We start from the raw sequence: 21,990 nt of genomic DNA, 5'->3' as shown, positions 1-21,990 counted from the left end.
CAAAGTCACTCCCAGGACGTTAGGCATATTGTCTGTTGTCAGATATGGCACATCAGTTTCCTTTAACCAATGCTCTCAGAATCTTTGATAAAAGGTCCTTTGATAAAGCATTACAGCAAAAACCATGTAAATGTGAGTAACAGGAATCTTCATTTTAGAAACTCCATTAAGCATCAGGTTATGTAATTGGCTAAGCATCCCTCCAGGAAATAGATCACAGCATAATGGATGGCTATGAAGGCATGAATGTAAAGGCAAGGCTGGTTTTTAACCAACACACAACTGGTAAGATTGTGTTGGTGGTTAAAACTGAATATGGCTTGCTACCCACCCACCTATGCCACTCACATGCCCTGTCTTGGCTCCATCACCCAGACTGGTCCTAGAAACCTAGGGTCAGTAGGTTTCTTGAGTATATGCTAGGTATACTCAAGAAAGGTATTTCTGGAATTACAAGGGAGTAGACCACTGTAGGTGGAACTTGCGTAGCAGCAACCAAGTTACGTACTCTAAATCTTCTAAGGACCTTAGTGTTCCCTTAAGAGAGTGAGTCATATTGTAACAATAACACATTGTTATGCTGCACAAAGAGTAATCAGACATAGTCCCTTCCTTCAAGGAGCTCTAAATCTGTTGTGGAGATACACAATGCAGCACAGTACAACAGAAGTAAAGAAGGGATAGAGTAAGTGTGGCGGGAGGTTGCAAGTGTAGAAGCACGAAAGAGGGGTACCTAACCCAGTCTTGGGAATTAAGAGAGAGCTTCCTGGAGGAGGCAAAATCTGAGCTGAATTCTGAAAAATGAAAAGCACATCCCAGCAAAGAGGTGTGGTCAAGAATGGGAAAATGGAAGTATGGGAACTCTACAGGGCAATTATGATAAATAGGACAAATGGTGACAAGGCCCTATTTCTTAAGCCCCTGGAGAGTTCGCTAGGAGCATAGCTATACTCTGGGAATAGTATACATACATTGAATACATGCCCCAAAGATCTAATGTACTTGAGAAATAAACACATATGGGTAGGCGTGGATTTTGAGGATAGCTCTTGTTATGCACCTTTCTGAGATCAGTCTTCTCATCTGTAACAGAACTTACTTTGAAGGGATTTTGTCAGTACGGAACTTTTTATCTCATAAAAGGTCAGTATTGTATAGAAATAATGCATATTTTGAAGCTATGCAGGCTGAGTTTGAATTTGACTTTGCTATCTACTGCCTGTGTGGCCTTGAACAAAGTACTTCCACTTCCTGGCTCTGTTTTTCCATCTACAAAATGACCATACTCACTTCACAGCACTATGAGGATTTTATAAGGCAAGGCTGATGTTTAGCCAACACACAACTGGTAAGACTGTGTTGGTGGTTAAAACTGAATTATTTTCATATGAGTTGGATATAGCTACTCCCCTGAGAACTTGAGAACCTCCTCCCCTCCCCTCTCCTGGACCCAGGACCCAGGAACTCATGATCCAGCAATTAGAGGACTTACGCCTGGCAGAGCAAATCCTGGCACAGAAATCTCTACAAATATTCTGATTGTACCAATGATTTAAAAGTTTGAAAATCATTCAAAAAATAAGTAATGTAAGTGAAGTGTTTGGCACACAGTGGATATTCAAGAGGTATTAGTCAAATGTATTTAATCTATGGAGTCAATCTGTGGGTTCAGATAGGGAATAGTCTTCTACTAGGTGACAGCCATTTATTCAATATATACTTATTGGGACTTACTATAATTGAGGGTCTGATTGTTTGCATCTTAAGTGGAACTCATTGCTTCTCTGCCACCTCCAAGGAGTAGAAGCACTGATATAGGCTAATGCAAAATGAATTCTCTGGGGACAAATCAGGACCAAGGTGCCAAGAGTTAGACCTTTCACTGTGGCCAAGCAGAGGGTTAAATGTTTGAAGATCAGAGGTGCACGGTGTCTTTTATGAATCCTAGCCTCCTTGGCTTGGCTCCATGCAACTGCCTAGTGTGGAAAATAGGTGCTTTGGAAAAACTCTTACACGTGTCTCCTCTCTTTCCTCACATCACTGCTCACACTGATCACTTCTGGCCACCAAATGTGTGTGACATTTGGGATGGTGGGGTGGAGATCTCACATCAAACATTTTTTGTTATTGTGAGCAATTAAGTTTTGGGGTTGGTTTGTTACATAGCAGTAGATAACCAGAATATGCCCAAAAAGCCAACAAATAACATTCTTTTTGCCTACCCTTGTTCTTCCTGGAAATAATTCCCCCAGAAAACCCTTGGCAGAGATGGGTATCTAGGTTGCACTTTTTAAAAATCTTTCTTCTGTAGTATTTTCCTTAGTTGCCTAGCATGGTTGGCAGGACATGGGCAAGGTGCAGGGTAATAAGTACTGAACCCACTGTCGTCAAGTTGTCCAGGGCATCACACAGAGGACCATCACCACATGTAGCTGTAAGAGTACAAGTTCTGAACCCAGACTCCTGTGTGGAATCCTTAGTTCTGGTGGCCTCTATCATGGGAACCAAAAAGACTCTTTTTGTCTCTGTCCTAAGCCATGTGAATAGAGCATAAGGCCTCATTAGAAGTCAAAGAATTGCTTCCTAGACCCTTTTTCACAGACCCCATACCTTTAGCATCTTTCAGCTCAGGCCATTATGCCAGAAGAGATACATAAAAGTCACTTAAGAGAATATGCACAAAGGAAAAGAGGCATATTTGCTTTAATATGGCTTCTTTTGTACTCCTACTACCTCTTAGTAATATGACCAGTTGTACTTATTTTCAGCTGACATACGTCCTAGCTCCTCCTCCCTGGCAGGTGGAGGGTTGAAGACTTCCTCCAAGCTCAGACTGGATTTCTAACATCAGGCACTGTGCCAGGCAGGAGCAGCTGTAGCCTGTGGGCACCTGTTTTAGTACAAACTAGAAGCCAACAATGGTTTTTGTATTTTTAAATGGATGAAAAAAAATAAAAGAAAGAGTAACATTTGGGGATATGTGCAAAATAAGTGAAATTCAAATTTAAGTGTCCATAGAAATGGTTTTTTGGAACATAATCACGTTCATTTGTTTACGTATTGTCTGAGGCTGCTTTCGTACTATAATAACAAAGTTGTGTAGCTGCAACAGAGATGGTATGGCCCACAAAACCTAAAGGATTTATTATCTGGCTCTTTACAGAAAAAGTTTGCAAATCCTGGTGCTAGGCACCAGGGACATGCCCTCAAGAGGCGTAGCAGCAGCAGTTGGATAACTGCCTCTTTTCTCATCCAAAATACTTAACATCGTAGGATGGTTTGAGGTCATCTAGACCAATGCTTTCATTTTACCCTTCTCTCCACGTCCTAGTTGAAAGATGAAAAACTGAAGTTCAGAGATTCACAGGAGTTTCCCAAGGTTATAGTGATTTATTGGTAGCATAGGGACTTAAACATAGGTCTCCCTAATCTTGGTCACATGCCCCTGTCTATTAATCCTCCCTGAATCCAAACATCTGTTGTATTAAAGTGAGAAAAGATCTTGGACAAGGAACTTACTTTCTTATCTGTTGCCCTTTGATAACATGAAGACTTTGGACTTAGGAACTCTACAATTCCTTCAACCTTGGTATGCTCTGCTTTTAAATGAGATAATGCCAACAACAACAACACGAGGCTAGGATTCAGAAGCCCTGAATTTCAGCTCCCGCTACTTAATGGCTGGCTGTCCTTGGAGAACTTTTGGCTTTGGTTTCATCTGTAAGATGAGTATATTAGTATATCAATGACACTAAATCAATAAGACAGTAATTATGACAGGGCTCAATAAAAAAGCAAAAAGGGAACATTTTGAAGCAATATGAATAATAAGTTATCAATGATAAGATTTCTCTAGCTGTGATAATTGAGCTATTCCATTCCTTCTTCCATGGTGGGGAGGGAAAGGTAGGAAGTAGGAATTTAAGGGAGAAGGGATTAGAGGTGCAAAGAAAGAGGATGGGAGAACAGGAAAGGAGAAATAGATGGGAGAAGGGGAGGAAGTTAGAAATGGGAAAAGGCGGGGTGGAGGATTGGGAGTAAGTAAAATAAAAAAAGAGGAGGAGATGGGGGAAATGATGGAGAAGAGGCTGAACATACTGCGTGAGGGAAGAGGAAAGGGGTCAGACAGGGAAAAGGAGAGTGGCAGTCGCCAAAAGGAAGGCTAGACCACCATCCACCCCTCCTGTTTGTATCATTTGCCAACATTCCTGCATTCTGTCCTCAACAACTTAGTTCCTCTCTTGTAGTCTCTCTCTTCATGCCAATACTAGCTCACTTAAACTTCTACTTGGATAATAAATTGAACACCCTAGCCTGTCAGTTCTAACGGGGTGTGCATCTGCTTCAGTCTTCCATTCCCTTAGGCTTACCCTGGACTTTAGCATCAGCAGAAACTCTCAACCTCTGACACTTCGGTTCCAAATACCCGACTCAGACCACTAGCATTTGTACTGCCCACTCACATGCTCAAATATTTCACTGCAACCATTCTTGGACACCAATGCTTCTAATACCTTGGCCCCTTTCCCAGCTCCCCTCCACCTCTCCGCTATCAGCCCTCACATACCACCATTTGCTTTTCTGCATGACTTTGATTCTGCATACATCATCATAAACATTCTCTTGCAAACATTCCCTTAGTCCTTCTTCCACTCTGTTGTACTTGCCTGGCAAAACCCCCGTCTCAGATGAATTCAACAACCTGTCCTCTCCGCACCTGAACGGTCAAATATCTTCAATTATTTTATTTCCATGATGTCAAAAACCAAATGAGCTCTTAATAGTGCCCAGAAGTCCCACTGATTAGTTTTCTTTAGAAAACCAAATTTTCCAGTTGCAAAGATGTTGATTTTATACATTCTCTCTCCTAAACATCCCACTCCCTTCTCCTTACCCTCAGGTGATATGGCCCTTTCTTTTCTGAGAAAAGAGAGAGAGAGGAAAAAAAAAAATCAGACAGAAAGCCTTCCTACCTTCAAACCTTCCTGCAACTCTACCGTTCTTGAAATTCCTGTTAAAAATGAACATCTTCCTCTCTAAGACCTTTTAAAGACACCTGAGGCCCTCCACCTCAGATCACTCCTAGCAGCTTAAATACAAGCTCAAGCATAATGCTGACCATTGTTTGTGATGACAGAATGTTCTGTATTGTGCTATCCAATAGTTTCCACTAGTCACACGCAACTACTGAGCACTTGTTATTGTAACTAAGGAGCTGAATTTGTAATTGTTTTTATGTAGTTAATTTAAATAGACACATGTGGCTAAGAGCTACCATATTAGACTGCATGGCTCCTACCTCCCATCACTTCGCTTTGACCCTTATTCTCTCTATTGTTCTCATTTACTCATCTCCTATCCACTCCTCTTTCCATTTGGCTTCAAATTAAATATAGTGTATGATCTGCTTTGGGCACAACTGTAGAGTTCATAAGTCCAGTCGCCCAGCACAATGTTCAGTACTACACCACCGCAATCCCATTCCAAATATTCTCTTCTCTTTGCCGGAATACCACATTCTCCTGGTTTTCCTCTTACCTTTCTGGCTCTGCCTTCTCAGATTCCTCCTCCTCTCTCCAACTTTTAAAGTTCTGTTCACCAAGACTCATTACTTGTCCTCTTTTTCTTCTCGAGATTTTTCCCTAATGCAGGGGACAGGGAAATGGAGTTATAGTTATAAGGGCTTTCTGTTGCCATTACCGTATAATCCAAACTCCTTTCCTTTACCAAACGGCCTAAATGACCTGCCGTCAGCCTAACTCTCCTTTCACTTTCTCCCTCCTCGTTTCACACAGCTCTGATCTCACTGGCCTTTTAATTGCTCTAACAACTGATTAGGGTTTTTACACACGCCTGAAATTCTCTCTTCTTAAGGGACACTCTATCTTAGTCTTTGCCTGGTTTTGCTCTTTCTTATCTTTTTATCTAGGCTTATATATTACCTCTTCAGAGGTCCCTGTCTTCCAAATTGCATTCATGTCTTGTTAATCCTCCGTTTTGTTCCTTCAAAGCCCATATCGCTATTTGTATTATTCATTTATTCGTGTATTGACTCGGCTGCCTGCCCCCTGGAATTTAAACTTGGGAGGAGAGACAATGGGTTTTGCTCTCCCGTGTGTCTCGTCCCAAACTCTGGCACAGGCCCGACACAAGAAGGCGCAGGATAAAGTACCCGCGGACTGAACGAATGCATGAGCCAGCAGAGGGGCGGGGAGCACGCGGGCGCAGACCCGCGTCCTGGAAGCCGAGACGCTACCGAAGAGCAAGCAGCGGAAGCCCCGCCCCTTCCGCCCGCCGCGCGGACGCCTCGGCAGCCACGGCCGCGGGGCTGCGGCGGTCGCCGGCTCGGCCCGCCCCCTTCTCCGCGCCCCGCCCCGCGCCAACGCCGGCCCGGCTGCTGTCAGCTCCCTCAGCGTCGGACCGAGCCGCGGTGCATGCTGAGCCGTTGCGGCCGCCGGCTGCTGCACGTCCTAGGCCTTAGCTTCCCTCTGCTGACGCGCCGGCCGCTTTTCCTCTGCCCGCACTGCCTCATGAGGCCGCAGGTCGTGTTCGTCCTCGGCGGTCCCGGCGCCGGCAAGGGGACCCAGTGCGCCCGCATCGTTGAGGTGAGGCCCGGGCTGCCGGTGGGCTCCCTGAGCTTAACCGAACGCCGGGCCGGCTCGTTCCGCCGCGCCCAGCCATCCGCGCCCCCTCCTCCCGGCGCCGCGGACTACAAGTCCCGGCGACCATCGCACCGCCGGCGTGGCGGTGGTCGAGGGTCCGCCGGCGCGCGGCATGTCGGGACTGGTAGTCCACGTCCGCCCGCCTTGGGGGCGCCCAGAATGGAGGGGACCGCTTGGGGTCGCTTTGTTCCCGCGCCCCTCTTTCCTTACGTTCTGGGGACCAAGTTCGTCTCCAGAGAGGGCTAGGAGAGGGATCGCGGGAGGGTCGGCCTCCAGGGACCCCGAGCTCGCAGAGGTCAGTGTGTTGCTGGTTGTCGGTGGGTGGGAGCAGCAGGAACGTCGATTTGGGTTAGAGGCCGTGTGCACCTCCCGCTGCCTGAAAGGGAGACCGGTTTTCCCACTCCGCCCCTTCCCCCACGCCTTCTAAACTCAGAACCGTTGGTTAACCAACATGTCTTTACCCTAGAAAGGAGCCCCGGCCGACAGGGCATTACTTTAGGTATTCTGCGATCTGCTCGTAGCACTTTCTGTGCCAATCAGTGCCAAGACCAGCCCTGAGGTGCAGCCTGGGTCTGTGTGGAAAAGCCGTGGAGTATGAGATAAAACTTTAACCTCTGGCCCGGCTGCCAGCTCACACTTAGTCCATGGCCAAGTCACTTCCTCTCTCCGAGTCTCAGTTGCTCGCTCTAGAACGTAAGAAGGGGCTGTGCACACAGATTTAAACTCAATGGGAAAAGCTTCCCAACTCTAAAATAATTTTTTTTTCTCAAAGCGCGATAGTTACGAATTCTATTCTGTTAGCAATTTTCGAACAGATAACGTGGTTAGCCACAGTGGGTGCAAGGCTAATTGGAGAGCCTAGGGAATGTTTAGGAGAGAAGGATAACAGAAGATACCTAGAAACATTGAAAGTGACCAGTGGTGCTGTAAAACACCAAAGAATTTTTGTGAAACTCGGTGACCAACCAAAGTTTTGACCTATAACTTCTAAAATAGTTCCCTCCTCTGTTCCAGGATACAGCTTTTATTAGCTTTGGGCTTTGACTCCGCTCCCAGGTTCACACAATCCACTCCTGTCCTATATTCTCTAAAGAGCATCCAAAAAAAGTCAGATGGTAACATCTATTTCATTATGTGTTCTACAGTTGTATTTATAATTGCTGATCATTTTTAGGACTGTAAGTGGAACTAATTAAACTAAAAATACATAAATATTTTTCTCCTTATTTTTGTTGGGTTTTTTTTTTTTTTTTTACTTTTTAAAAGACAAGTAACAATTGGAGGATTTCACGTCTTTGTTGTATGTATGAAATAACTCTTACATGTAAATAGCATGACAAGGAAAGGAGAAAAGACTTCAGAGTCAGACAGATATGGGTTCAAACCCTAACTGTTCCATTTACTCTCTCTTTATTTAGTCCTGGAGAAGTTGTTACTTTTCCCTTGAGCTCCTCTGTATAAAGGGAGAAATAATACCTATCTATTATGGTATTTGTGAATGTTAAATGTAAAATATCTGATATACATAGATGCAAATAATTTTTTCTTCTGTTCTTCCTGTTCATAATTTATGAGATTGGTTATTTTTACTTTGAAGTACACTGTAGTACTACTTTTTAAAATTTGGTTTATGATTGATGTATTTGAATGTATTTAAATATTTTGTTTCTGAATCATAATGTGATTTTAAATGTCCACACCCAAACTAATAATACCCATATTACTCTACTGGGTTAAAAATAATCTACATGTTCTGTAACTAGTATTTATTCTTTACTTTGTTCAATAATGGCTGATAATATTTTAAACCTGTTAATTATCAATTATGAGATTTCCATGATGAGATATGTTCTATAATGTATTATATTATTCTTTAAGATTTCAACAATTATATGAGCTTAAGCTGGTTTAAACTGTTACCTTTCATGAAAATATTTGCTTTTGATTCCAATTGATAAACATTATTAAATTGATAACTATAAATTCCAAATAGTTTGTAAGTTAGCAATTGCTATTCCCTAGCTGACTAAATAAACTAAACAATGGAATGTCTATGGTCAGTTAAGTCAGAGGTTTTTTTGTTTTTGCCTTTGTGAGTCTCTTGCATTTTGACTCAAGTTTTGTTATACTGGCAAATGTAAGCTGAATCCCAAAAGATTGTAATTTTGGAACTAAATTTTTTCTATAGGGGAAAAGTTATATAAATCAAGGTTAATTTCCCCAACTACCATGCCGCTTGTTAATTTAGCTCACAGGGTACCTGAAATGTGGCTGAAATAGAATTGTTTCTTTGGGAAATTACATTGATTTCCCAGCTCAACTGCTAGAAGTACATCTTTGGGCCCCTGCTAAAGAGCCTTAAAGAGTATCTGGCCCTCTAATGTCCTGGGATATTGCAGTTATGTATTGAGGGTGTGACCAGAGGAAGCTGGTCCTTGTTTATTTGTTTATTTCTTTTTATGTTGGCAAATTCTGCCTCTGCTGTTTGCTTTCCTAGATCTTGAGAAAGGAAAGGTAAATCTGATACAGTAACTTCTGAAAAGTGTTCTGAACTGTAAGGAAAGGATTGAGGGAAGCTTTGAGGTTGACTTTTGCCTATTTATTTGAACCTATCTTTTTCGGTTTTGTTTTATTTTCTAACTAATTGTCTTTAAATATGTGTGCTCGTACTCAATTTTTTTTTTGAAAATTAGCGATTTTCTAAATCAGTGCAATAGTTTATTAGAGTTAAGTGCTCAGAGTGGAGTTATTATTGTAAAATAACTTGTTACTAAAAAAATCATGATGGGGATACTGGCTCATTTTTGAATTTTTAAAATTAAGCTTTATTTGTATTGTTTTGGCCTAGGGAAAATTATGGTGCTACAATCTAAACTTGTCTGAAAATAACAACCACAATTTTGCATGTGTTACTTGGAATATTTAAACCTACTCTCTTTTAAAGATGGTAAGCATTTTGCTTACATAAGCAAATTATGCTAAAGCTTATATCTATGCCAAATTGTTTTCTGTAGCGCCCAGAAAGTGTTTTTATCATCTTCTGTGTCATAACTTCCTCCAAGGCCTGTGTGGGTAACATACTTTGTATCCTACCTGCTATGCTTAGAAGCTTTTGGGTGATACTGACTCTAAACATGTAGAAATCAGAACTTCATTTTATTTATATTTGTGTCTCCAGTGTTGAACATTGTGTCTGGCACATAATGGGTGCTTAATAAGTATTCTTGGAATAAATATTTAAACAGGACACCAGTTTGTCCTGAAGATGTAAAAAATTCAAAAGTTGGCACCCAGGGGGCGCCCAAGTAGCGGTTACTGCTCCCAATTTCAGGACCAGAAGTATTTGAATAAGATCTAGTTCTGTCTTACTAAGATTTCTCATGTAACACTTCAGGTTACCCTCAGTGAATAAATGTTATACTTTTAGAAATCTTCTGAGCATTCTAAAAATTTCAAGCTCCTGATCACAAATGCCTTAAAAAGACTACCACTGATAGAAGAAACTAGATAGGAAGAGCCACTGGACATTAAGCTTGTTTAAGAATAGGCCTTTCTCCTTTTGGCAGGATAAGATATAAGAGATAGGGTTTTTGTTTGTTTGTTTTGTTTTAAAGAAAGCTTAAATTATCTGTAAAAGAGAGTCCACAGAATCCTTGACTGTCCTGAAGCATCATCCTTTCATTCAAGATAGTTGCAATGTAGGATTTTGTTGTCATTGTTATGAATTTGGAAGAGAGGAGAGTATGTTGAGATTCTTACTCAGCTTACTTTTGAAAATGGCTTCATTTTTTTTTTCCTTTTCATTTTAAGTTACAAAAGTAATTCATACTTGCTGGGAAAAGTTAAATCTCTGATCCTGAGGTCACCAGTATTAACTATCTGGTACTAACACTTTCTCAATATTCTTACAAGTGAAAATGCATGCATTTATCTTTTTTATCTCGAGATGGGATTAGTCTATTTTTTACTCAGTATATGCTATCCTCTCAGGTCTTTACACACACTTAACTTATTTTTATTAGTAGCTGCAGAATATTCTGTAATGTGGATATTACCATAGAATGGTTGTACCATTTCCTTCTGTTGACAGACATTCAGATAGTTTCCAGGAATTATTTTGCTATTACAAACAGTGCTTCAATTAACTACCTCTAAATATAACATTGCATATGGATGCTTTTATTTTTGTAAGAAAGTTTTGTAAAAGTGGGATTCCTGAGTTAGAGAATATGTGGATTTTAAATTTTAATTGATAATCAATTGCAAATTACTTTTCAAAAACAGTAAACTTAATTACATTTCTATCAGCAGTTGAATAATTTTTTACTAGCACTGGATGATTGTCAATCATTTTAAGTTTTGCAAATTTGCAAATCTCCTTTTCAAAGTTTTTCTGAGTAAATTCCTCATTTTCCCCAGGAAGTCCATTAAAGTAAAACTGCATAATTAGACTTAAAAAAAATTTCCCTGTACTTGTCATTTATTCAGAGAACATTTTTTGAGAGCTTGGAGTCACTGTGATAGTTACTGAGTGGATAAGGTGCAGACCCTGATGTCGAAAGTTTACAGAGTCGGGAGGCATAGAAGTTAATCAGTGACTACTACAGGACAGAGGGATGAGTCCTATGTTAGAAATATACCAAATAGACAATTTAGATAAGGGGCATTTAAATTACAGTCCAGTGGATCAGGGAAGGAGAAGGCTTTCTGGAGGGTAGTGACATCTATGAGTTCAGTTTTGAAGACAGTAGAAATAAGCTGCCAGGAGATGTGGAGGAGTAGAGAACATTTAAGGCAGAGTTACCCTTGCAAAGGGTAATTGGAGGTTTCAATTCTGAGAAAAGCCTAAGGAGAGTAAACCGACATAAGTGAGACTGACCCAGAAAACACTTCCTAAATGCAAACTCTGCTGTATCTGTGTGGGAGGATACTGGCTTCTGGGGGTTCTCAATTTAGAGTGGAGATAAACATATTCTTAATAGAATTTCATGAGAAAAGATATGAAAGATTTTTCCAAATTTTTAAGTTTAACATTGAATTGTTTTAAAACTGTTTATCTTTTGTAATGACTAGATTGTAATGTCTCCAAGGGTGGGGACCTTGTCTTTTGTTCCTGCTCATTCTACTGCACGGTATTTGAAATCCCTACTCATCCTTCAGATCTTAGCTTAGCTTAATACAGAGTTTCCCAAACATTCTCAGTTCATGGTACCCTTAGTGTCTCAGTAATTTTTTTCACAAACACCTTAGTCCAAAATAAGTATCTAATAGTTACATGTATTAAGTAATTCGATCCAAACAATACTTATAAATATTTTCAAACAATTTAGTAGTTGTTTGAAGAAATAATACAAATAAGTTAAAAGGAAAATGTAGCAACTTTATTTCATTCTAGAGTGACTACAGTTATTTACTTATGGGATGTAAATGCCTGTTGGGCACTGCACAGTTTCTCATACCTTGGAATCAGATTAGAAACTTCCATCCTCATTTCATTTTCCACATTAATTTTCATGTGGTACTTATTTTTATCACAGCAACTACCCATAAAAAAGTGAGCATCACAGAGCTATGTCTTTGAAAAGAATGTGCCATGATTGAAAGTTGAAATTGTGAACCACCCTGAGCTGATAGTTCACATGATATCCAATAGATATCAAGTATCACCCTTAAAAATGTAAACCCAGGACATTCTTAGGAATTTGCTCCAGGGCTCCAGGGCTCCAGGGCACTTTGGCATACAGTTTGGGAACTGTGAGCTTAAAATGTTATTCCTTTAGTGAAACTGGCCCTCACATTTTTTGACAATGTCAGATTTCTTTATTATATGCTCTCAGAGCACTTCATAGCGTCTATCAGTTTGTAATTCTGTTGACCTTTATAATAATTATCAGTTTGTAGTTCACTTTTATTATTATGATTATTGGATTGTCTGCCCAACTAGACCATAAGCTCCAAAAGGGTGAGAACTATAGATTTCTAAATTTACTTTCATATCTTTAGTGTTTGGCACGTCTGGCATAAATTGATGCTAAATAAACATTTGTTAAGTAGATTTTGAAGCCAGTCAGACCTAGGTTTCTGCCCTGTAGTGGGTTATTTAAATTTTGACTCTTTAGTTTCCTCCACTGAAGATTTGGGCTATTAATCTATTTTACAGGGTGATTATGAGGATTAACTAAAAGAACCCATGTAATAAAATGTCTGGCATGGTGCCAAATTTATACCAGGTACTTTGTATGTATTAGTACCTTGCCTATTCTGTGCTTATCCATAAATAATCAATGAAGGAAATGTCTCGAGCAGCGTAAGTAGCTACACTTTGGTTGGCATTCCTAGTCATTAGACAGGAGAAAAGTTGGTTTGAAAGGACACAAACAAATGTCAAAGTGTCATACCTGTGTATTGTCTATTAGGCAATATGTAGAGTTTAGACTCCAGAGTCAGACCGAGTTTAAATCTCACCCTAACACCAACTGTATGTGTGAGACCTTAGCTAAGATTTAATCTCTCTATGGCTCAGTTTCCTCATCTGTAAAGAGGGAATAATAATATGTAGTCTCAACCTCAGAGGGATGCTGTGAGGATTAAATGAGCTAATGGATGTAAAATACTTAGCATAGTGCCTGGCACAAGAAATCCTATATAAATGTTAACCATTAATTTATATTATCATCATCATAATCATCTTACTTTTTCTGTGTTAATTTTACCTACCCTCTCCCCAACCCCACCTCCACCTTTTGACTTGCTTGAGATTTTTTTCCTCTTCTGACTTATTCCTTCCTACTTTGGAAGCTATTCAATCTGTTTTTCATGGTTACCCTAGAAATTTTAAGCACACATATTATTAACTGAAGTCTAATATTAATGTTTTTACTCTCCCCCCGCCCCAAAGAATACAAATACCTTAGGACACTTAACTCTTTTTTCTATCCTCTTCTGTTTTTTAGGATTTTAATTCTCTATTGACTTTTTAAAATCCCAACAAATGACATGTTAATGTTTTACAACAAAGATGTAATGTTTGTGTAGAGTGACTTACATACATACCAGTTTCTTTACTAATCATTTATTTTTGCACCTTAAATCTCCTGAGATCATTTTCCTTCTTTAAGTATATCCTTTAGAAGTTTCTTTCATCACTGTGGGCTTGTGGTTAGGCGTTTGTGCTGTTTTCTCTGCATGATGAGTTCTTTTTTTCCCTAGTTCAAGCACTGATGGTGTCCTCCTTCAGGGGTCCTGACTTTATGCAGAGCTCATTGATCTGACCTCCAATCCTATTTAGGCCTCAGTCTTTGTCTCCTTTCCCCAATCTGTGGCCCATGAAATCTCAGGCTCTAGCCCCTGTGATTTGAGAGTGGGGAAAGTCCCCAGGGCAGCCACAACTCCAGCGCTCTCTCTCCTTTGGATTTGTGCTTTCTCGATTTATCTAAATCTTAGTTACTTTTCAAATTTTTTGGCCAGCTCAGTCATGCATAAAAATTGCAATAATAAAATTACATATAAACTCAACTACATGGGTGTGCTGTGTTAGGAGGGGTTTCTCTGAATGTACATATGTATTCCACCCCCATCAAAATGAGATGCCTCTACCTAAGTCTGCCCAGCTCAAAACCCCTCTTCAGTATCGGTTCTTCCCCTTATCCTTACTCCCATTGAAATTTGCTTGATTTACCCCCTTTGGGTTGAAATTTCAATGACGGTAATCAATTAATCTAAACACGTTCTAGTTAAGATGCTAATAAGAGAGGATTGCAGTCACTGAAGACCTCTGAAAGTCATAGAGGAGTACCATATTTTAGCTTAAAGTTGTCTGTCTGAATTGAAATTCAGAGCATTTCAGAGAAACTGCTTTAGTAGTGGACTTTAAGACCAGGTAAGAGAGAAAGGGTGGAGCCAGGGGATAACTGTCTTATTCTTTGTGTCACGTGAGCCTGATCACACTGACTCTTGTTACCCTTAAAACTAATACTTTTAGCCCAGTCGCCATGTGAAAATGTATTTACTCTAACATTTCAGTTGCTTTAACATGACAAATTAAGAACATTTTTACAGACTAAACATGTGATAAGAGTATTTAGAACTTAATAGAGAACAGGTGTGCCTGGACGTATTGTTTGCCGACAGTTTTATGCTGCCTGGTGAACAAAGCTAACAAAACAGCACTGTGGTAAAGGAAGAAGCCCTGGTTATGACCTACCATTCTCAGAAGCTTTCACTTTGAGAGACTGGGTCCCAAAAAACATGTGTTCCATGCTTGGTTTCCATCAGTCATCTCCAGAAGACCCATAAATTGGGTTTTTCACATTAGATTATATCCTATACCAATAAGCAATTAAATATTTCTAATCTAGGGCTCCACAAAAAACTGCTTCCTTGTTCACTCTCTATTTGAAACTTCCATGATGTATCAGTCATTGATGTTTGCCATTGGAAAGTATTATGTGTTTAATTTAACCTATTAGACTTACCTGTATAATTAAATATGGTTTAGGTAGATAATAACATGAATTTCTATTCTGGTGTCTCAGAGAAGTAGAGAGACAATCCAGAAGATGTTGTATTACATAATTGGGAATTGACTTGATGGTTAATTTAGGTTTTTAAATTGGAGATTTTAATTTGCTACATATTTAGTGATTACTGGGTGAGGCAAGTGGAGAGTGGAAGTGGTAATGGTGTCAGAAGTGGAGAAAGGCAAAGATGGTCTGAATCTTGCTGAATGTTGGGTGAGATATGCCTGGCTCTGTGTGGATGAAGTTTCTGATCTCACCTCCATGCTAGGATACAACAAAATGATAAAGTCCATCAACTTTGAGTCTCCTTTTTTAGCTTCTACTACCAGATTTTGTTATGCAAAAGCCATAATAGCTTGACAGCAAGACTCTGCATCTCCACATCTGTCCCCTAGGAATTATCTCAGAGGCCGACCATGGAATAATAGTCACCGAAAATCAGGAGACCTGGATACAAGTGCCAGTTTCCTCTCTGCTAACTGGCAAGTCAGCTTATCTCAATTTTCCCTTTCGTAAAATGAGGTGTATGGATTAGGTGGTCTTGCCAACCGTAAAACAGATCTGTATCCCGAGACTTCACTGTTAGATAGTATGTAACCTACATAGTCAAATTCAAGAGGGAAATTATCCAGTCACTATGAGTATGTGTACCTTCTTTGCCATTCTATGCTGTATGAATGGGAGCACCAAGAAAGTTATTTAATAAATTCCCACTGCATTTCATGTTTACAGAGAACTTCAGAGTGGTGACAAAGAATGTGTAAAGAAAGGAAAAGGAATAGCTTTTCAAAATAGAACAATTGTTATGTATGAATTGTTTCAATTAAAATATTTAAGAAAAGGCCAACTTACAATATAGCATAGTATTAGAAAGACTGTAGACTTCGGGAAGTCAGATGTAGGTTTGAATCTCAGTCTACCACCTATGGCTCTATTGCTTAACTTTTCTGATTTTGTATCTTCATTTGTAAAGAATGATAATAATGCCAACTTCACTGGGTTGTTACAAAGATGAAATAGCATAATGCTTCTAAAGTGTTCAGCACAGTACATGGCACTCAGTAAGTGTGTAAAGGGTAACATTATTTTAGAAAAGATCTACAGTAAAGAGATCAAAGAGTAGTTTGGATAAAAGTTTCAGGGAGCATTATATTCCATTGTTTATTACAGCATAAGGAAATGATTATCCACACCAATCAGTTTACAGATTTTTAAAAACCTAGGATGGTATTTTAGTGTCTGTTGAATATGAAAGTTCTTTCTACTTTGAGAAAATGTTTGGAGTTAACTTAGATTTTAAAATCCTGGAAAAGGCAAGTGGAGTTAAGGATAAGTTTACAGTGTGAATGCTCTTTGTATTGACAATAGGTTACTAGATGCCAAATGGAGCTATTGACCTAATGATCGGATAAGTATCATAAGCTAATACTGTATTCTTTAACCATCCTGTTATTAAAGATGTGCATACATACAAGTAGTGTGTGTATGTTTTAGAAAAATTAGAAAATAAAAGTAAGTAAAAAGAAGAGTATAAAAATTACTGGTAATCTTACCATCCAGAGAAAACCACCACTAATCAATATTTTGGGACATAGCCTTCCAGACATTTTTTTTAGTAGGCTTATACTCTGGAGACCTACTTTTCACTTACAATATCGCAAACATATTATCATGTTAATAAATACACTTTTATCATATAATCTATACAGTGATATAATACTCTATAGATAAATACATTAATTAATTGATTCCCTGTTTTGAAAATTTTGTTGTTTCTGATTTTTCAGAAATTGTATTCTGTGTTTTTAAAAAAATAAGTTTATGGTATAATTCACATACCATACAACTCATCCATTTAAGGTGTACAGTTTAGTGGTTTTGGTTTATTACATTATTAGGTTTTCTTTTAATTGTGGTAAAGTGTATCATGAATTTGCCATTTTAACCATTTTAAGTGTACAGTTCAGTGGCATTAATTGCATTCACAATGTTGTGCAACCCATTACCACTATTTCTAAACTTTTTCATCACTGCTAATGGAAATTCTGTACTATTAAGCAATAATTTCCCATTCTTCCTTTCCCCCAGCCCCTGGTAACCTCGGATCTACTTTGTGCCTCTATGAATTTGCCTGTTTTAGACACTTAGTATAAGTGGAATCATACGATATTTGTCCTTTTGTATATGGCTTATTTCAATTAGCATAATGTTTTCAAGTTTCATCCATGTTTGCATGTATCAGAACTTCATTCCTTTTTATGGCTGAATAATGTTTCATTGTATGTATATATTACACTTTGCTTATCCCATCACATGTTGAGTGTGGGCTGTTTCCACCTTTTGATATTGTGAATAATGCTGCAGTGAACATTGGCATAACAGGCATCAGTTTCAGTGAGCCTTTTGGGTATATAGCTAGGAGTGGAATTGCTCAGTCATAAGATAATTCTGTTTAACTTGTAGAGGAACCACCAAACCTTTTTCCACAGCAGCTGTACCATTTTACATTCGTACCAGTGATGTGTGAGGGTTTCTTTATCCTCATCAACACTTACCATTTTCTGTTTGTTTAATTATAACCAACCTAAGGGTTTGGAGTGGTATCTTACTGTGGTTTTGATTTGCGTTTCTCTAATGACTAATGCTGTGAGCATCTTTCATGTACTCCTTGGCTATTTGTATGTCTTCTTTGGAGAAATGTCTATGCAAACAAATTTTTGACCCATGTTTATTTAATTATTTGTTCATTCATGCATTCTGAATCAATTCCCCCCCCCAGTTTTATTGAGAAATAATTGATATACTGTACAAGATTAAGGCATATAACATGATGGTTTGTGTATACTGTGAAATGATTACCACAGTAGATTCACCTAACATCCATCTTCTCGTATAGATGCAATAAAAAGAAAAGAAAGTAAAAAAGAAAACAAAAAAATTTCTCCTTGTGATGAGAACTCATAGGACTTACTCTCTTAACAACCATCTTGTACATTCAGCAGTGTTAGCTATAGTCATCATGTATACAGGCCCATTTTTAAATTGAGTTGTCTTTTTGTTGTTGCATTCTAGGAGTTCTTTATATATTCTAGATATTAAGCCCTTGTCAGATATATGATATGTAAATATTTTATGTTTAACCTTTAAAAGAACTGCCTTTTCTAAAGTGGCTGGACCATTTTCTGTTCCCACCTGCAGGGTATGAGAGTTCTAATTTCTCTACATACTGAAAAAACTTCTTATCCATTTTTTTTTTAAGAGCCATTCTAATGGGTGTGAAGTGGTATCTCACTATGATTTTGGTTTGCATTTCCCTGATGACTAATGATGTTGAGCAACTTTCCCCTACTTAGTGGCCATTTGTTTATCTTCTTTGGAGAAATGTCTGTTTGGATCCTTTGTCCTTTTTTTTGGCCCCAGAATATTGCATTTTAAAAATTGTCTCTTGCAATTTTTTAAATTGGGTTATTTGTCTTCTTATTACTGAGTTGTAAGATTTTTTAATCTATTTTTGGTACAAAATGGTTTCCAGCATTCTTCCTTTTGGGTAGTCATGGCAGGAAAGAAAGTTTTCATAAAAATTTCCCATAAGCTTTCCACTTTTTAGGACATTTCCTTTGTATGAAGAAGTTAGGCTCCAGTCAAGAACCAGGAGTCCTTATATTCTACTCTACATTGCTTAAATGGGTACAGCTATCTGTGGTCAACATTAAATCCTACTCTGGGCTAGGATTTGATGGCTATCCCATCGAAAATGTATATTCTTAGACTGACTTTAATTGTAGATTGAGCAAAGTCATGTAATCATGAAGATAAATTTTATACCCCCAAATTTAAAATCATGTACTACTTTTTAAAGCCAAATATTAATTTAGCTCACACTTTCTGCTATTAGCACAGGTTGATGGACTAAAAATGAAGATGATCCTTTGTTGACTAAGCAAGATTAATTTTCTCTTTTTTAAAAAAGTCTGTTGAGAGAGGTTGGCACAGTTAAGTTCTGAAAGTGCTCCAAAGGGTCATTCTGGAGGCTAGAAGTAGTGTGGGTACATTATCTGCCACGGCACGGACGTGTCATTTCCAGAACATCTTGCTTATAGTTTTGAACTCTAGTGTCTAGAGTAGGGCTTCACTGAAATATGTTTCCTTTTAAACGTTTGCTGCTATGCCTTTTAGATCCTCTCAACTGAATGTGTCTCTAAATTTCCATCTGTTTCTAGGCTATAAAACTGGACTGTTTTCTGTCTCCTTCTATAACTCTTGACTTCATGCCAATGCAAGTGTGTTTCTGTGTTGCTATATTATACTTTTGTTTCTCCTTTGTTTAAAGGATGGATCACTTTCCAGAGAAATTTTTATCCAAACATTTGAATTGATTTTTGCTGCTATTCTCTACAGTGATTTAGTTTTAAATTTTAAGTAAGTTGGTGATTATGCAGGTACTGTTTCTCTTTTTTCTTGAAATCAGATGATGTTTTTATAAAGGGATTTTTATCCCTAATGTGAGGCTGTTCATTTTGCTGTTCTCTTAGGATTTGATATTAATAAAATGCTTATATCATTACTCTTACTTTGTGGTATTTGCCACTTAGAGTTGTGTGAATAGGGCATATGCTTTTTTAAAATTTAAACTTTAAAGTGTTTATGTGTGTACATGTACATTGAAATTCAAACAGTTTGAAAGTACATAAAATAAAAGGTGAAAGTTCTCCTTAATCAACCTTAGCCTACTTACTCTTCTTATGTAATCACTTACCAACTTTTTTGTGTGAGGTTTTTCTGGTCTTTATTTGATGTATTTATACACAAAAATAATGCATGCCCACAAACCTTGCCTATTATTTGTGCCTTGCATTTTTTGCTTAACAGTGTATCTTGGATAGCTTTCCAGAAGGTACAGGTAGCTCTACTCCATTCATAATATATACAGTAATCTATTTAGCCATTCATATGTTGGTGGACATTTAGATTTTCTATTTACAAATGATGCTGACTTAAACATTCACATACACGTGTCTTTGTGCACATGCGCAACTATTTCAGAAGCACAACTTCCAAAGTGGGATTACTTAGCCAAAGGCTATGCAAACTTAAAATTTTGATAGACTCTGCCAAATTGCCCTCTAAAAAGGCTGAACCAGTTTACACTCCCACAAATGATGAGGATGCTGGTTTCCCCCAACTCCTCATCTTCCTCTGCCATAGACAGATATGTCTTTTTATTTTAACAAGACTGGTGTGTGAAAAATGAGATACATTGTTTTAATTTGCATTTTCATGATTATCAGTGAGGTTAAGCATCTGTTCTTTTTTTCTTTTTTCTGAATTGTTTGTTCTTATCCTTTGTCCGTTTTTATATTGAGTTTTTTCCTTTATTGTTAGTAGGTCTCTTTGTATACAGTGTACATTACTCCATCACCTTTGTATGGTGAAAATATTTTCTCCCAGGCTTTTGCTTGCATTTGATAATATTTATGATCTCTTTCTTTGTTCAGAAGTTTTTATTATTTATGTGGTAAAACATAAATCTTAGCTGTTTTAGTCCTTGTTTTGGAATATCTTTCTCTGTCTCAAGATTATTTTCCTCTGGTACTATCCTAGTATTTTTTTGCTTGTGTTGTATTGTTTTAGAACTTTAATTTACCTGGAATTTAGTTTTGCATATGGTATGATGCAGGAGTCTAATTTAATTTTTTCCCAGATGGATGGCCAGTTGCATAGTATCATTTATTAAATCATTCATCTTTTTCCCACTGATTTTTGATGATGACTCCATCGCTTATTGAATTCCCATTTATATTTGGGCCTGTTTCTGGACTCTTTTGAGTTTCATTGTATCATTTGTCTATTTTTATACCAGTATCACACTGTTTTAATTACTCTAGCTTTATAATATTTTATGCCACTTGGTAGGACAGGTTCCTATTTGTAGTTGTTAACATCATTGTCAATTTTGGCCATTCTCTCACATTTACTTTTTCTGATAAACTTGAGAATCAACTCATCAAGTTTCATTAAAAAATAAATAATCCCAGTTGAATTTTGATTGAGGTTGCAGTCAATTTATAGATTAATTTGTGGAAATTTTAAATATTTACAGTATTGAAAATTTCAATCCAGGAACACAGGATGTTGCCTTTTTATGAAGTTGATTTTAGGTGTTTCTAGTTTTTTCATATAATTCATACATATTAGTTTTAGGTTTATCTGTAAATTTAATTTATTTGCTGTTTTGAATTGGATTTTTTAAATTGAGGTATAATTGACTTGAATAAGATCTTTTAAAATGTATGTTTTCTAATTAGTTGTTGCTAGTTGGTTGGAAAGCTATGATCTGTTTGTTTATAAGAAGATAGTAAGCAAGAATAAATAAATTCTTGTTGGTTCTCATAAATTTTTTAATGTACTCAGATGCATCTCTGATGCCAATTTTTGGAGCCTGTATGTGTGAGGCTATCTGCATAGTGAATTGCATTTTCATGTATCATACTTTCTTTGTTCTATATTTATTCGTTGACTTTCCTCCTTTATTGGTATGTAATTTGCAGTTTAGCCACTGATTATTTTGGACTTTACTCTAGGAATAACCTATATGAGTTAGTCTCAGTGCTCTCATGCTTGAATCTAGTAGCATAGACCACGTTTTTAGGAGTTTGTTTTCTAGGAGATGCTTCTAATTTTAACAGTTAATGATTCTTGGCTGTAGCTGATACTGTAGTGTAGTATAGGTATTATTTCTATTTTTACAGATGACGAAACTGAGAAAGGTTAGAAAGGTTAAATATATTTCCTAGAGTCATACTGGGTTG

The 21,990-nt window shown here is 37.9% G+C and overlaps 2 protein-coding genes across 4 annotated transcripts in view; one reads left to right on the top strand and one right to left on the bottom strand.

Annotated features, from left to right (window-relative positions):
* Positions 1 to 5,815, bottom strand: part of STIL (STIL centriolar assembly protein) — a 57,474-nt gene extending 51,659 nt beyond the window's left edge. Inside the window, exon 1 of one of the 2 annotated variants that reach the window (XM_031684230.2) lies at positions 5,539 to 5,815. The gene's annotated coding sequence lies outside the window, so the exon portion shown is untranslated. The remainder of the gene's footprint in view (positions 1 to 5,538) is intronic. The other variant, XM_031684229.2, reaches the window with a different exon arrangement.
* Positions 5,816 to 6,286: 471 nt separating this feature from the next.
* Positions 6,287 to 21,990, top strand: part of CMPK1 (cytidine/uridine monophosphate kinase 1) — a 28,844-nt gene continuing 13,140 nt past the window's right edge. The window contains exon 1 of one of the 2 annotated variants that reach the window (XM_072974496.1): positions 6,287 to 6,605. In XM_072974496.1, coding sequence (XP_072830597.1) covers positions 6,435 to 6,605 — 171 coding nt within the window. In that variant the 5' untranslated portion in view covers positions 6,287 to 6,434. Of the gene's footprint in view, positions 6,606 to 6,759; positions 6,958 to 21,990 lie in introns of those variants that run through there. The other variant, XM_006200454.3, reaches the window with a different exon arrangement.

The sequence above is a fragment of the Vicugna pacos genome, chromosome 13 (genome assembly GCF_048564905.1).
Source record: "Vicugna pacos chromosome 13, VicPac4, whole genome shotgun sequence".
NCBI lineage: Eukaryota > Metazoa > Chordata > Mammalia > Artiodactyla > Camelidae > Vicugna > Vicugna pacos.
Note: the sequence above shows the minus strand (reverse complement) of the source record. Positions and strands in the feature narration are given on the sequence as shown.